Raw genomic sequence first — 13919 nt, 5'->3', positions numbered from 1 at the left:
TATATATATTTATATTTTGACACATATATGTCAACAAAAACATGTAGAATGATGAATTAGATATAAAAAATATAAAAAAACATAGATTGATCATTGAACCATATCACATCAATCATCTAGAAGTTATAATTTTCATCAACCATGTCCACAAGTTAGTAACATACATATTACAACTGCAACATACTGAGTCTCGTGAATCATGATTCATCAAATTCAATCTTAAAGTTTCAACTTCAAGCTTTCAAAATTGAAAATTCAATATATAACATTTATCGTCATTGATCACCAAAGTTGTACTTGTAAGCTAAGTTTAACCATTACAAGAAATAATATCTTAGATATTTCTAAGTTCTAACCGTTAACATGAAATGAAATGTTATAAAATGAATTATGAATAATGAAATGAAATGAAACAACTTTAGTCCTTCACGAAGCATCATATTCATAATTCACAATCATTACCAATGAGTTATAATTGCCAACTTCAAACTTCAAACTTTCATTGTCACAGTCATATATTGTTTACAGAAAATATCATTATGATATGAAAGAGTCAAAAGTCAAGAGTCAAGGACTCAAGACTCAAAAATTATGAAAACTAATAGAAACTAGAAAAGAGAAGTAAACTGTAAGTCTACATGTGGCCCTTGCCACGAGAGTCTCCTGTATGTGCAGGTCGTGGTGGTCTTCTAGGAGTCTCCCGCACAGACCGACAACCAGAACTAGAAGGCACATGCCCTCCACGTGAGGCTGTAGATGGAGGTGGAGACAGCAAAGGAACAAGGCTCGGAGCTCGAGCACTGCTACTGGATGGTGGAGGTGGCATGGTTGCCACAACTGCTTCATCTTCATCCCTTATAAGTTCCTCTTCTAGTTCTTCAAGATGTATAGTGCCATCCACCAAATTGTCATCCTCTGGGTGGTTGTCCCAAATTGTATATGTTGGATCCTCATAAGCCCGATCACAGTAATGACTCAACAACCTCAAGTTGTAGTGCACATAAACCAAGCTTTCTGCCCAATTTTCATTGAGTCTGTTTCTTTTCACATTATGTATGAAGCTGTAGGTGTTCCAACACCTCTCTGCAGAAGAAGTATTTACAACCTGTGATAGAACTTTTTTTGCCAATTTTGGCGAAAGTCCCTGGCAGCCATATGTTTCCCACCATGTGAGAGAATCAAATCTGTCTCTGTCTTCCATTGCATGGAAGGTACCAAACAAACCAGTGCCACTAAAGTATCTACCTATTTCAAGGCGCACAGCTGCACATTCCTCCCTATTAGGTATCAACTTTTCTAATGCATCCAAATATCCTCTAGTTACCTCTTCATCTAAATGGGGTTTGATCCTAACCCCACCCCCTGGTGCAGGTTGGCCCAACCAAGATGTAGAGTAGTATTTTGGCGTAAGGATATATGCCAAGCAATGTAGTGGAAGATTAAGTTTATCCCACCATACACACACACAATCGTGAATCAGTTTGTACAAGTCGGGATCATTGTTATGAACAATATCTTTTATTTGCCCCAACATGGTATCCATCTGCTCATACACCTCGCCAATCACTGGTTTATCTGTATCTGCAAACCGAATCATGTGATAAATGGGCTTGGTGAATTCCAATACTTGCCTCACACTTGACCAAAACATACCATCAAGAGCGGCCTCCTCCACCAGTTCAAAACCTCGCCTGTCAACTGCATTTGTAGCCCTTTCCTTTAATACCTGCCAGTGTGGACTTGATACCATGCTAGCCAATGACTCTCTTACCTTCAAAAGGCGCCTAAAGGTGAGGTAATAGCTACCAAATCTAGTCCTCGCAATCTTCAACAACTCCAATCTTGAGTGACTACGGAAAAGGCCATGGGTATTGCCATGATTTGTAATAAATTTTATCATTTGTTTGTCTTTCTTGTACAAATCACCAATCCATTTGTATTGTTCATTTTTGTTCTTAACAACATCATGCATCAAAAGGTTCAATGTGTGAACCAAGCACCCAGACCAAAATATGTTGGGGTATTTATCCTCAATAATTGCTCCTGCTGCCTTACAATTAGGAGCATTATCAGTGATGACTTGGATGACATTGTATGGCCCAATACAGTCAATTGTTGCAAGTAATGCTTCTGCAATGTTGATGCTGGTCTTGAACTTCTCTGAGTAATCATATGCATTTAGAAAGATGGCACCACTAACAGACACAGCAAGAACATTTATCAATGGCTTGCCTTTTACATTTCTCTATCCATCAAATACAATGGACACCCCATGGTCAGTCCAAGAACTTGTCATTCTATTCAAAGAATGTGATATTTTTGCTTTTTCATGATCAAGTCCAACGGTTCTTGCCTTGTCATACCCAGGGCTCTTGTATCCTTTAGGGGCATCATTTATGGCAGAAACCATTTCGTGCCAATAAGGTGAGCGAAGAACATTGAATGGTATCCCACATGCATAGAGAAACCCATAAACTTTTGAATCCACATCATTCCTACACCCCTCATCAAGGAAATGTGATATGGTTCTACGCCTTAAAGCTGGTGACCCTATGCCTCCATATCCACTGCCTTGGGAGGATGCTGAAGGAGTTCTTTGTGCTTGTGATTGTGAGCTTGGTTCAAAGAAACCCCTTGATTTTTTAGATTTGTATTGGGCTTCCTCCTCTTCCCTTATGTATTTGGCTCTATCTGCTGCTGACACAACTGCACAAGTTTTGATTCCTATTTGTTTATCTCCATCCCATGGCCTTTTCCCGCAAAGGTGTTTTCTGGCACGGGTGTATGAACTTGTGTAATTATTGTTGCAATGGGGGCAATGAAATTTAATGGTTCCACCCCCTTTCCCTGCTTCAGGTCTGTTAACATATTTCCACAATGGAGTTTGGTCTTGTTTAGTTTTTTGGGAGTCAAGTTCACCCTCCTCCAGCTCCTCCTCACCGAGGTTTTCATCAAATCCACTGTCCCCCTTCTTCATCCCCCTCTTCATTTTGACCCCTCCTTTTCCTACTCTCCAGCACCATAATAACCAGAAAAGGGACCAAAAAGAAGAAAATGCCAAGAAATATAACCAGGTCCATGATGTTTGAAATTTGTAGTTTTGAATCTGCAAAATCTAATGGGAATGAGAAAAATAAAAATGTATTTAGTTTTACTATTTACTATTTATTAATTTTATTTATTTAGATTCATCATTCATCATTCTAGAATCTAGAAATAAGTTATAACTTTACTAACCTACTAAATTACTAAGTTACTAACCTCCTTGCAGGCTTGCTCCTCGGCGCTCGCTCCTCGCTCCTCCTCGCTCCTTTGCACAATCTCCTTGGCTCTCCTCCAACTCTTTCAAGTCACAATGAACTAAAAATGCCCCCCAAGCACTTATAAAACCAAAAAAAACAATTAAAACAAAAATTTTTTTGCGCGCTTTTCGCTCCCTGCAGCAATGCGCATCACTCCGGGAGCGAAAATTAAAGCCCGGAAGCAATCGGGAGTGATCGCTCCCGAGCTTTAATTTTTGCTCCTAGAGCGACGGGAGCGATCGCTCCCAAGCTTTAATTTTTGCTCATGGAGCGACGGGAGCGACGCTCCCGAAGTCCCTCCCTGTTTTGGCAGGAAGCGCAAATTTTTTTATCGCTCCCGAGCCACTCCTGCCCGGAGCGCGGATTGGGAGTGGGTTCGGTGGGGGGGGGGGGGCGCTCCCCCGCAACTCTAGTACTATGTTTACTCATTAGAATTAAAACTTAACTAAGTGCACCTACAGCCATGTGTCTAACAACTGTTTGAAGAAATGCCTTACTAAACACTCGGCCAAACTCAAAAAAATTAAGGAAAAAAATTGGATTATTCATAAACAATATCTTACACGTAGCTTTTTCGAAGGATGTCAGGCTTAAAGAGTGAGGATTTGGAACAAGGTGATAGTGGGCCCTCATCCTGTGTGTGCCAATCATAGTGGGTTGTTAGGACCTTAGTAACCCCGCTAAAATGATAAGTAATAGGTCTTCGTCTCTAAAATTGTAAAAATAAAAAATAATCATGATAAAATTCCAATAATAACAATTCATCCAGTGCAAATTCATCATTGTGCAATGTAAATACTAAATAGTAAACAATAAAATATGAACTTAAAATTTGTAAATGATATAAACATGATGCATATTCAAATTCAAAAATGAAACACATTAATTCATAAATGAAAAATTGTATGCATTGATTTCAATGTGAAATAAAGGTATGTTAGGTTTATAATAAGTTTATGTTTTTTGCTTTTGCATTTTAATTTTTATTTTAATCTTTAGCCTTTATGGACAAAAAATCAAGTGGGGCTACCCAAACATTCCCCCTCTCAGGGGGGGGCATCCAAATGACCCGTTTTGGGAAACATGCTCCCCACACTAGGGACATGTTTCCCCATGTTTTGTTGAAATATGTAACTAGGTTCGGTCTTCATAATGACATTTGTAATTATGATTTTATCTATTTGATGTAATGAGAAAAATAAATTTATTATTGCTATTCTTGAGGCATGAGTTTCATGCTCAAGAGAAATTTATTTTTAGGTCAAGCATCCATTGAGTGCTTCTAGGGCTTGTCATTGAGTCTACAAGTCAATTGAGTCATTGTCATGTATGAAAGACCCTTTTGGGCATGTTACATATTATAAAGAAAAATTATTTGAGTCAAAAGACCCTCCAAGACCTCGTCATAGTGCAAAGATCAAATCGGCCTACATGAAGGGACAAATCGACTTAGAGATAGCAATTCCTACCCCTCAAAAGCCTATAAATAAGAAGGAACTCGACCTCATTTGGACACACTCAAGCAAGTTTGATCACCTCAAGAATGTAGTTGGAAAAGGATGAAAAAGAACAAGAAGAACAAGATCAAAGTTTTGGGCTTCTCTCTCTCTCTCTCATGCTAGGGTTTCTACAGTTGTTGGGCAAATCGAAGTGCTAGGAAGAAATTGTTGGGTCGAAGTTGCAGAAGAATTTGTTGGGCAAATCAAAGTTCCAAAAAAAATTGTTGGGCAAGTTGAAGTTCCAGAAGAATTTGTTGGGCAAGTCAAAGTTCCAGAAGAATCTACTAGGCAGGTCGAAGTTGCAGAAGAATCTGTTGGGTAGGTCGAAGTTGCAGAAGAACCTGCTGGGTTATAAAGTCACATGGGTTATAAAGTTACTTCATGTGAAAAAAACTAAAGTGCACTTTATATTATTAAAGTGACTTTTATGTTTTAAAAGTCACTTTATGAGAGAAAAAGTGCACAAGGTGCGTAGCATTAAAAAGGTGCCTAAGAGTCTTGTAAGTGAGGGGGTCAACATGAGAAAGGGGTCAAGTGGGGGATTTGATCTCTACCTTTGATCTAATGAGTTGAGATCTAGGTTGCACGAAACGGGGAAATGGGTACGAGTTTCCGAAACGGGAACCAATACGAAACGCGACCTCCCCAAATTTTGGAAACGGGGAAACGCGAATATATATATATATATATTAGGGCATTTAAGAAATATGTGCAATCATAAAGCATATATGATACATTCTAATTTATTACATTATGATAAAATTGTCAATTGTCAATGCATAAACTATAAGTCTTTAAATTTACATCACATTTACTCATGAATGATCACATAATGAAAATAGAAATATCCAAAATCAGTCACGAGAAATTTCTAATTTCTTGTCTCGTGCTTGATTGGGAGTCTCCTCCTACATAGTCGAACGACCTTAGTGCTCTTGATTAAATACAAGTTTCATACCCTAGTACCCTACATGCTCTTCATGATTGGGAGTCTCCCCTGCATAGAGGGCTTGGTTCTCTTGATTAAATACAAGTTCCATACCCTAGTACATGATAAAATCCAATGGAAACATTGCAATCCCCCCAATCTTGAAATCCTGAAAAACAGATAAGCCTGCTGGATTTTGAGTGAGATCTAAAATTCTACTTTCTCCATATGAAATCCAATGAGGGTGAAACCACTCTCAAACATCTTGAGTCATTTCATGGTAATGTTAAAAATTTAAGTAAAAGGATGAAAATGAAAAATAAAGGAGAATATCACTTTTACTAGAAGCAACTACAAGTCACTAGGATAACCTAAAGATAAATTAGAAAACTAATTAAAAAAAACACAAGTAAAAAGCTGAAACGTGAGTCGTACGGCCCTAAAACGCGTTTCAGGCCGTACTGGCCACGTTTTAGTTTCGTGAAACGTGGCAGGATGGCCTGAAACGCGTTTAAGGGCCGTACCACACGCATTTCAGCGTTTCGTACTCCTTTCCGTAAGGAAACGCCCCCTTGCCCTATGTTTCCTGCAACATAGGTTGAGATTTAATCTCAGCCATTAAATCTCTAGGGTTAGGTTTCCCTCTCAAAAGAAAGACAAAAGGAAATGGAAAAGGATTTTCTCATTCATTCTTCTCTCAAGGAAATGAGGAGAGCATAGGAGGCACCAAGGAGAAGCTCGAGTCAGTCAAGAAAAGGAGTTGGTCAAGGAAGCTCGAGGCTGCTAGATGAGGAAGATAATTTGTGTGTGAAGCATTTCTACAGCAAAGAACAAGACCATTACCACTAGCAACTCCCATTTTTTCTTAGGGCCGAGTTTAAGTCTTTGGAGGGGTTTGAATCTCAAGGGAGCAGCCACTGTAGACTTCTGTGCACAGGTCAAGGTTATCCAAGGTCTGAGACTCGTACAACCAGTTAACAGCAGCTTAGATTTATCCTTCAGTCAGTCTCATGCAGTCCATGCTTTTCAGGGTTTGTTCGGCAGATATTTCGGGCCGTTTCTGAGCATGTTTCAGTGTACAGTTCGAGGCCAATACTGAGCATGTTTAGCAAGTATCTCAAGTTTATTTATGAGTGTGATTCAGCGTGTGGGTAAGTGATGAGAAGTCTGCTTCAGTTGTGCGTTTTACCAACTGTGTATATCAGAGTTCCAAGAGCAGAGAGTGGACTGTTCTGTGGTGAAATTTCTAGACTTAAGGAGTTGTTAAGAGGCCAATTCTTTTGCTGAGGAGGGTAGACTGTGGGCGTAAAAATATCAGTCTAAGAAAGTGTAAAAAGAACCTATGAGATGCTTCTTCAAGGGAAGAGATAAGTTGATTTTCTTGTACATTTAATGTTGTAAGAAATTTCTCTAGAAGCAAATAAGGTCCTCCTTGAAGACTGGTTTTCCCCTTGTGGGTTTTTCCAGGGTCAGTTGGTCAAAAATAATTGTGTTCATGGGTTAAAATTTATGGTGTGTGCTTGCTCATTTATTTCCTCTATCAACTAGAAGACTAAATGGTAAAGTAGTTCTTTGTTTTGAAGATAAATGCAAATGCAAAGCTGTAGCTGGGTTGGGCAACAGCTTGAGCACAATTTTCTACAGTGAAAGGCAACGGAGTGATTGTGTTCAAGAAGAGATCGAGAGCAATGTTGCACGAAGCGGAAGCGAAGCGGAAGCGTTTTTTGGAAGCGGGGACGCCGAAGCGTCATTTTCCAAAAATCTAGGAAGCGAAGCGTCCGCGGAAGCGTCTGCTATATATATATATATATATATATATATATATATATATATATATATATATATATATATATTTTGCATTTATACTCAAAACAAACATCCCAAATACCAAATTAATTGTAGAAGACATGAAAACATGCATATTTTTGCATAAATCAAGATAGATATAACATCCATTGTACATTAATGATCTAGAATCTAGATTCTTCTCCTCTTGTCTAGCCTTTGCCTCTACCTCGATTGTCTAGGGATATTAGTCAACATTGCCCAATTTTGATCAAACTACCTAATTCAAGACTTAAAATATGGTAGAAAAAGCTTAACATGTTTGATCGATGATTTTGACTTGATTGAAAGGTAACTTTTTGCTAAGGGCGTGCCGCATGACAAAGGAGTTCAACAATTAACACCACCAACACTAGGGTACATATAGGGCTTGGTGCTCTTGATTAAATGCTAATCGCATACCTTCATACTTGATATAATCTAATTCAATGCCACAATCCCATTGATCCTGAATTCCTGAAAACTGTTAAGTCTGCTGAATTTTGAATAGGATATGAAATTATATTTTCTCCATATGAAGTCCAATGAGGCTGGAACCACTCTCAATCATCCTGAGTCATTTCATGGTAATGTTAAAAATTTAAGTAAAAGGATGAAAATGAAAAATAAAGGAGAATGTCACTTTTACTTTAAGAATTTAACATTACCATGAGGGAGCATCTGCTATATTTATATTTTTTTTGCCTTCATTCGTCACCCTAACCCAAGGTGGACCCACCCCCAACAAGCAAACTCACCTAAAATTTTAAAAAAAAAAATTGAAAAAAAACGATTTTCTAAACGCTTTTCCGGAAGCTTTTCTGGAAGCGTACGCTTCCTCCTCCGAAGCGCCACGCTTCCAACGCCCGAAGCGCCGTACGAAGCGCGCTTCGGCGCTTCCGTACAGCGCTTCCAAATTTCCAGGAAGCGACGCTTCCGAATTCGAAAGCGCCGCTTCCGACCAAGCTTCCTAGGCGCTTCCGTATGGGACGCGCTTTGGGGCTTGGAACCGGGGGGGGCGCTTCGTGCAACATTGATCGAGAGAAGCACAAGAACTGGTAGAGAAGCTCTGACGAGGAAACCCTTGCCCTGGCAAGCAAAGGTAGCAAGGGCAAAGGCAGGGAGGGCCAAGGAGAGGCTGAGTCTAGTCAGAGGAGCGAGAAGAAAGAGAAGGATCTAAGCAAGATCAAGTGCTTCCATTACCATGAGTTCAGACACTATGCCACTAAGTGTCTTAATCGGAAGGAGTCCAGTAAGGATCATGTAGTTGCATTAGCAGAGGTAGATGTGTTTTTTGCCCACATTTCGAGAATATTTCTCATTAATAGCTAGCAAGGTAAGCTCAGCAAATAAGCAATGTATGGTATATTGATTTTGGAGCATCCTTCCACATGACTGGGAACAAGAAGAATTTTTGCCACCTAAAGGAGAAGGACATGTAGTTTCAAATTGAGCTAGGAGCTGATGGCATGTATGCAGCTAGAGGAGTTGGTGTTGTCAGTTTTCAGAGGGAGTCAAGTAATCATCTTCATCTCAGAGATGTCCTCTATGTCCTAGGACTAAAGCAGAATCTTGTTTCAGTGGCTACCCTTAAGGACAAGGGTTACGATGTCATCTTCAGCAAAGGTAAGGCCTACCTCAAGCACTTAGCTTCTAGATGTAAGAAGCAAATAGGTGTGAGGATGAAGAATCTCTACAAGTTTCAGGTAGAGACAGGCACAACCTTCAGCAGCAAGGCGGGAAGTGCACAGAGTAGAAAAGTGATGGTTAAGGAAAGCAGAGCTCTGAGGGAGTCCTTAGAGCAAGAGCAGATTAGAGCACCTATGAAGAAGCTACTCAAGATGGAACCTTAGCCAGTATCTTCGTTTGAGTCTTGGCTAGTTGGCAGTTGGGCTGACCAGCAGGATGATGAGGAGCAGAGCCCAGGGCAAGTGGAAGCAACCACTCAGTCAATGACTCCCAGTATAGGGACAGTTCAAGCCAAGTGGGAAGAAGATTTGTTTGGGGAGGACTAGAAGAGAATTGGATCTCCTAGTACCACATTTAGTCTTTTAGACAAAGGAAGCAGCCACAAAGGTACACAGGGTACAGGGCACTTATGACTAAGGTGATAGACTCACAGAGCATGGTTGGAGAGAACATGTCTTCAAATCAGATTCCAAAGCAGGAAGCACGGAAATCTTCTAGTTCAGAGGGAGCAGCTACAGCAACAAAGAATGTGGTAGTGTTGAAGACAAATCCAGGTGGGCAAGGTTCCTCCAAAAATACCTTCCTCGCTAAAAGGGAGTGTTGAAAAGTGTAGTGAGAGAAGGTCTTCTCTAGTGTGTGTGCCTTGACCAAAAAGACCTCGAATTGTCCTCAGAAGATAGACTTCAATTGTGGTGAGTTAATTTCTACTTCATGGGAATAATCATCACGTGTTCATGCATTGAGTTGGAGCTCCAGTTAAAGAGGAGTCTTCTTCGGTTAACTACAAGATAGATGGCAGTTCAAATTTAGAAAAGGAAGAGTTGCGAACTTCAGTCCTTGACTGAAGGAGGACGAGTTATAACTCCAACTGATGATTGGAGAAGAGAACCAATTCAACTTAGTTAACTAATCAGTGACAACTCAACTTCCAAATTTGTAACTTGCCTATTATAGAGTGGACAGAATCTATAAAGGAAGGACGAAATGAACAAGTTAAACAATTGTTTGTGCACAAGGTTGTAAGACAAAGCAAGCTCACGAGTTAGTGAGAGAGATCTTTGCTTGTGGTGTGTGTAGCCTTGAGGAGCAAGCACACACTGGATTGGTGAGCAGACTTGTGCAAAAGTTTAGGAGCTGCATCCTATATAATAGGAGACCTGGTGCGCACAAAAATAGGAGCCTGCTGCACTACAAAATAGGAGTTTTTGTGTGCACAGATATAGGCCCTAGTGCACTAGGATATAGAGCTGCTGGTGTGCAAAGTTTAGGAGCAGGAGTCAAGCAAGTTTTGCGGGGTGTTTTAAGCTAGTACAGCAGAGAACAAGTTTGTTCTCAGATTGCCTTGTAAGAGATTCCATTGCTCAAGTTTATCAATAAATACTACAGCAAAGAAGAGGGTTTTCCCAGTTGGGTTTCCCAATAAATAATTGTGTTAATTTGTGTGACTTTGTTTTATCTCCGTGTTCAGATTCTGCTGCTTATCAGTTAAGAAATTCTGTATCTCTGTGAAAGAAAGTTTGCAATTGCATTAATTTTCAGTTATTCACTAAGTAGTTGCAGAATTTCGTGGAAAATTAACACAATTCCAATGACTTCATCCAAAAAATGTGACTTGCCGCTCTCCTTGAAAAGGTAGTTCTTTCAATTTTCTAATTCTATACTCAGAATAAATGAACTTTTGCTCAACAGTAGAGCAGGAAAAGAAACTAGAGTGGAACAATCGGATGATCACATCTGACAACTGCATGGCTGATGGACAATGATTGCTAAATGATCCCTGTGAACACTATAAAGAAAACCATAAGCAAATAAACCCTGATGATCGAAAATTTGTTAAGTGGCTAGTGCTATCCTCCCAAGCCACAATGAGAACGTGGGTGTGCTTAATCAGCATGAAACTCGAGATCAAAAACCATATCAGAAAGTTAAACCGATGAGTTATATCACAGTGGAGATTATATCTTCTACATTTGCTGTTGGTCCTTTATACCATGACAAGGTTATTTGAGCCCACTAGCACATCGCAAAAGAAACCTCTCCAATGAACAGAAGATGATGGGCATGGCATCGACTATAGCTGACTCTAATAAAATAGGATTTCACAAATAAAAAATAAAACAGTCCGTCTATGAACATCATAGAATAGTAGGAAAAATAAATAAAGATCATATTTTACACTTAAAGAACAAGAGAATAGGCTTTTGCTCTACAGTAGGGCAAGAAAAGACAGCTATGCTCAGCTCAAGCTTCCCAAAATGATATACACATGACCTAAATTATAATAGCATGCATTAGGTCATTCATGGAAAACTTCAAGGTGGATTTGACAATATGCACTTTAAACAACTGCCACACATGAACAGCCAAACCAATAAATTCAAATAGTACAGAAACCCGATTACTAAGGGAGCTTGAAGACAAAGGGGGATAGAGATACCCACATGAAGAGAAAACCTTAGCTCGCTAAAATGATGCTTGAGATTAGAATGAGTGACATGAAGAAGGACTGTGTCATCGGGCACATTCTGCAGGACAGAGGCCATCCGTTGCTCTGGCAGTAATTATATGCAATCGTACATCAGTAAAACAAACCAAACCAACATGAGGATACCAACTAATGCATTTTCCTATAACTAAAATCAGTGTAGAAAAAAACACACAGAATAAATTATTCCTCTGGAATGTAACTATGCAGAAGTTGATGGAGATTGCATTCGAATAAATACCTGCGATGTGTCACTATTAAATCACCAGAAATCAATATCGATCTGAAGGTGCCAGAACTTCGAGGCGTCTAAGAATCAATATACATATGGATTAAATGCCTGTTTAGGACTTGAAAGTACCTTCCCTACGATTCACAAAGCACTGCTTTAAAAATTCATTACCGTTTGGCGAATGAAAACCTTTCTGAACAGAAAGGAAGCAGAGAACTACAAATTAAAGTTGAAAGGTAACCCGATCGAGTCACACTTCGTAATTTTAGCTGGTTTGTTGAGGGTCTAATTCTAAATGCAAAACATTCAAATCATTTTATGCATCGACTAATTGGTTTAGCGTCCACCGCATTCAAATTCCTGAAAAAAGTGGGGACTCTACTTCGTTAGATTGGCCAATGGATCGGAGTGACCACTCGCTATATTTAAGATAGTCGAGAAACATCGTGATGTGTCAATTCAAATGGTAGATCCCATCCAACTAATTCATGACAAAATTATGTAGGATATTTTTGTAGAAGATTATAGAAAAGAGAATTGTTTTCACAAAGCGAGGTCTCCATTTAGCATTTGCTCGAGGGAGGTTTGTCATTTATTCATGCAGGGGGTTTTTGCGGTTGATTGCTCATTTTGATTTTGTCTTTTTTAATGAGGTTAGGGAGGTTTGGGACAAAAGGAAAGATGTTTTTTTTCGTTGTTTAGTTGATTTTCAAAATGTTTTTAACACGGTTTTTAGGGATAAGCTTTGGCACCTAATAGAGGAACTTCAAGTTCTTAGGTATTTTGGGGCAGTTGTTCATAGGTTGTATGAGGAGGTGAAAGTCAAAATAAGAACTCCAGTTGGCATCTCTGGAAGTTTTAGGAGCGATATTGGGGTCAATCAAGGGTGTTCATTGTCCCCTACCCATTTTGGTTTAGATATTAACAAACTTGAAGAGTTGTTAAACTCACAAGGTGGTGATGGTGTCCATTTGGGCGAGTTTGTTATAAGGCTTCTTTTGTATCCAGATGATCGTATTCTGATTGCTAAATCTGTTCTTGTCTTGCAAGAGCACTTACTTTCCCTTGAGCGTTTTTCTAGAAGGTGGGGAATGCAAGTCAATATTAGCAAGGTGAAAGTGGTGGTTTTCTCTAACAAAAGAAAACATAGCTAGCATAAGTTCTATTTTGAAGGCAGTTGCAAATTACAAATACCTTGGAATTGACTTACAATGGAAGCAAATTGAAAAAATTCAAAAACACTTGATTACAAACAAGTTCAAAATTAAAAGTTCGGTTCCTTTTGATATCTTGCTAAGTGAAATGGGGGTTGCTCCTATTGAAGCAATTGTTATGGTGCGACTCATAAGATATTTTTAAAAAATGAGCAAATGGAAGAGGGCAAATGGCCTAAGGTTATGTTGTCGCTGCTACAACACCCTCCAAATTTCAGCCTATATCCAAACTTTGGAGCCACCTTAAACCATGTGTGTTGTCGTTTCTAGTAATAAAAGACATTCCATGCTTGTTCTCTAACTTTATAAGTCCCTTTGTGAAGAAAACCTAAGTGTTTGTGTTTTAGGGAAGGGAAGTGTCACACTTCGTAAAAGGGAGTTATAGTGCATCTTTAAGAGGCAACTTTGGTACTAATGGGTCCTATATATCATAGAGACATGTACTAGACTCATTCCCAAAGTTTTGTGCATTGTTTTGTTGTCATTGTCACTTGTGTCGTAAAGTGTATCTTAAGTGTTGCACTTGGAGGTAAGTGTTGGTTCGTTGTCGTTTCAATGGGTTCATGTTGATTATGGGTATTAAGTGCTCATTGATGTGTAGTTGATCGTTCATGAGTGTGTGATCATCTTCAAGGCATGTCATGGTTTCATCTTTGCTTTATTGATCCCGCACTTAGTCAATTTTCGAAATGTTCCTTGCTTGACCAACCACCCTCCTAGTTTGCCTCCCTGAATTTCACATTGTG

General features: G+C 39.3%; 1 protein-coding gene across 2 annotated transcripts in view; it reads right to left on the bottom strand.

Annotated features, from left to right (window-relative positions):
- EMB2804 (tubulin folding cofactor B) overlaps nt 1-12335 on the bottom strand; it is a 287364-nt gene extending 275029 nt beyond the window's left edge. The window contains exons 1-3 of one of the 2 annotated variants that reach the window (XM_089384839.1): nt 12131-12335; nt 11969-12036; nt 11684-11793 (exon numbers count right to left, since the gene is read on the bottom strand). In XM_089384839.1, the coding sequence (XP_089240965.1) occupies nt 11684-11785 (102 nt within the window). In that variant the 5' untranslated portion in view covers nt 11786-11793; nt 11969-12036; nt 12131-12335. Of the gene's footprint in view, nt 1-11683; nt 11794-11968; nt 12094-12130 lie in introns of both variants that reach the window. The other variant, XM_089384838.1, reaches the window with a different exon arrangement.
- Nucleotides 12336-13919: the final 1584 nt, after the last annotated feature.

Source organism: Pinus tabuliformis, chromosome Q, assembly GCF_031772625.1.
Source record: "Pinus tabuliformis cultivar Carrire ecotype Pingquan chromosome Q, CPIR1, whole genome shotgun sequence".
In the NCBI taxonomy this organism is placed as follows: domain Eukaryota; kingdom Viridiplantae; phylum Streptophyta; class Pinopsida; order Pinales; family Pinaceae; genus Pinus; species Pinus tabuliformis.
Note: the sequence above shows the minus strand (reverse complement) of the source record. Positions and strands in the feature narration are given on the sequence as shown.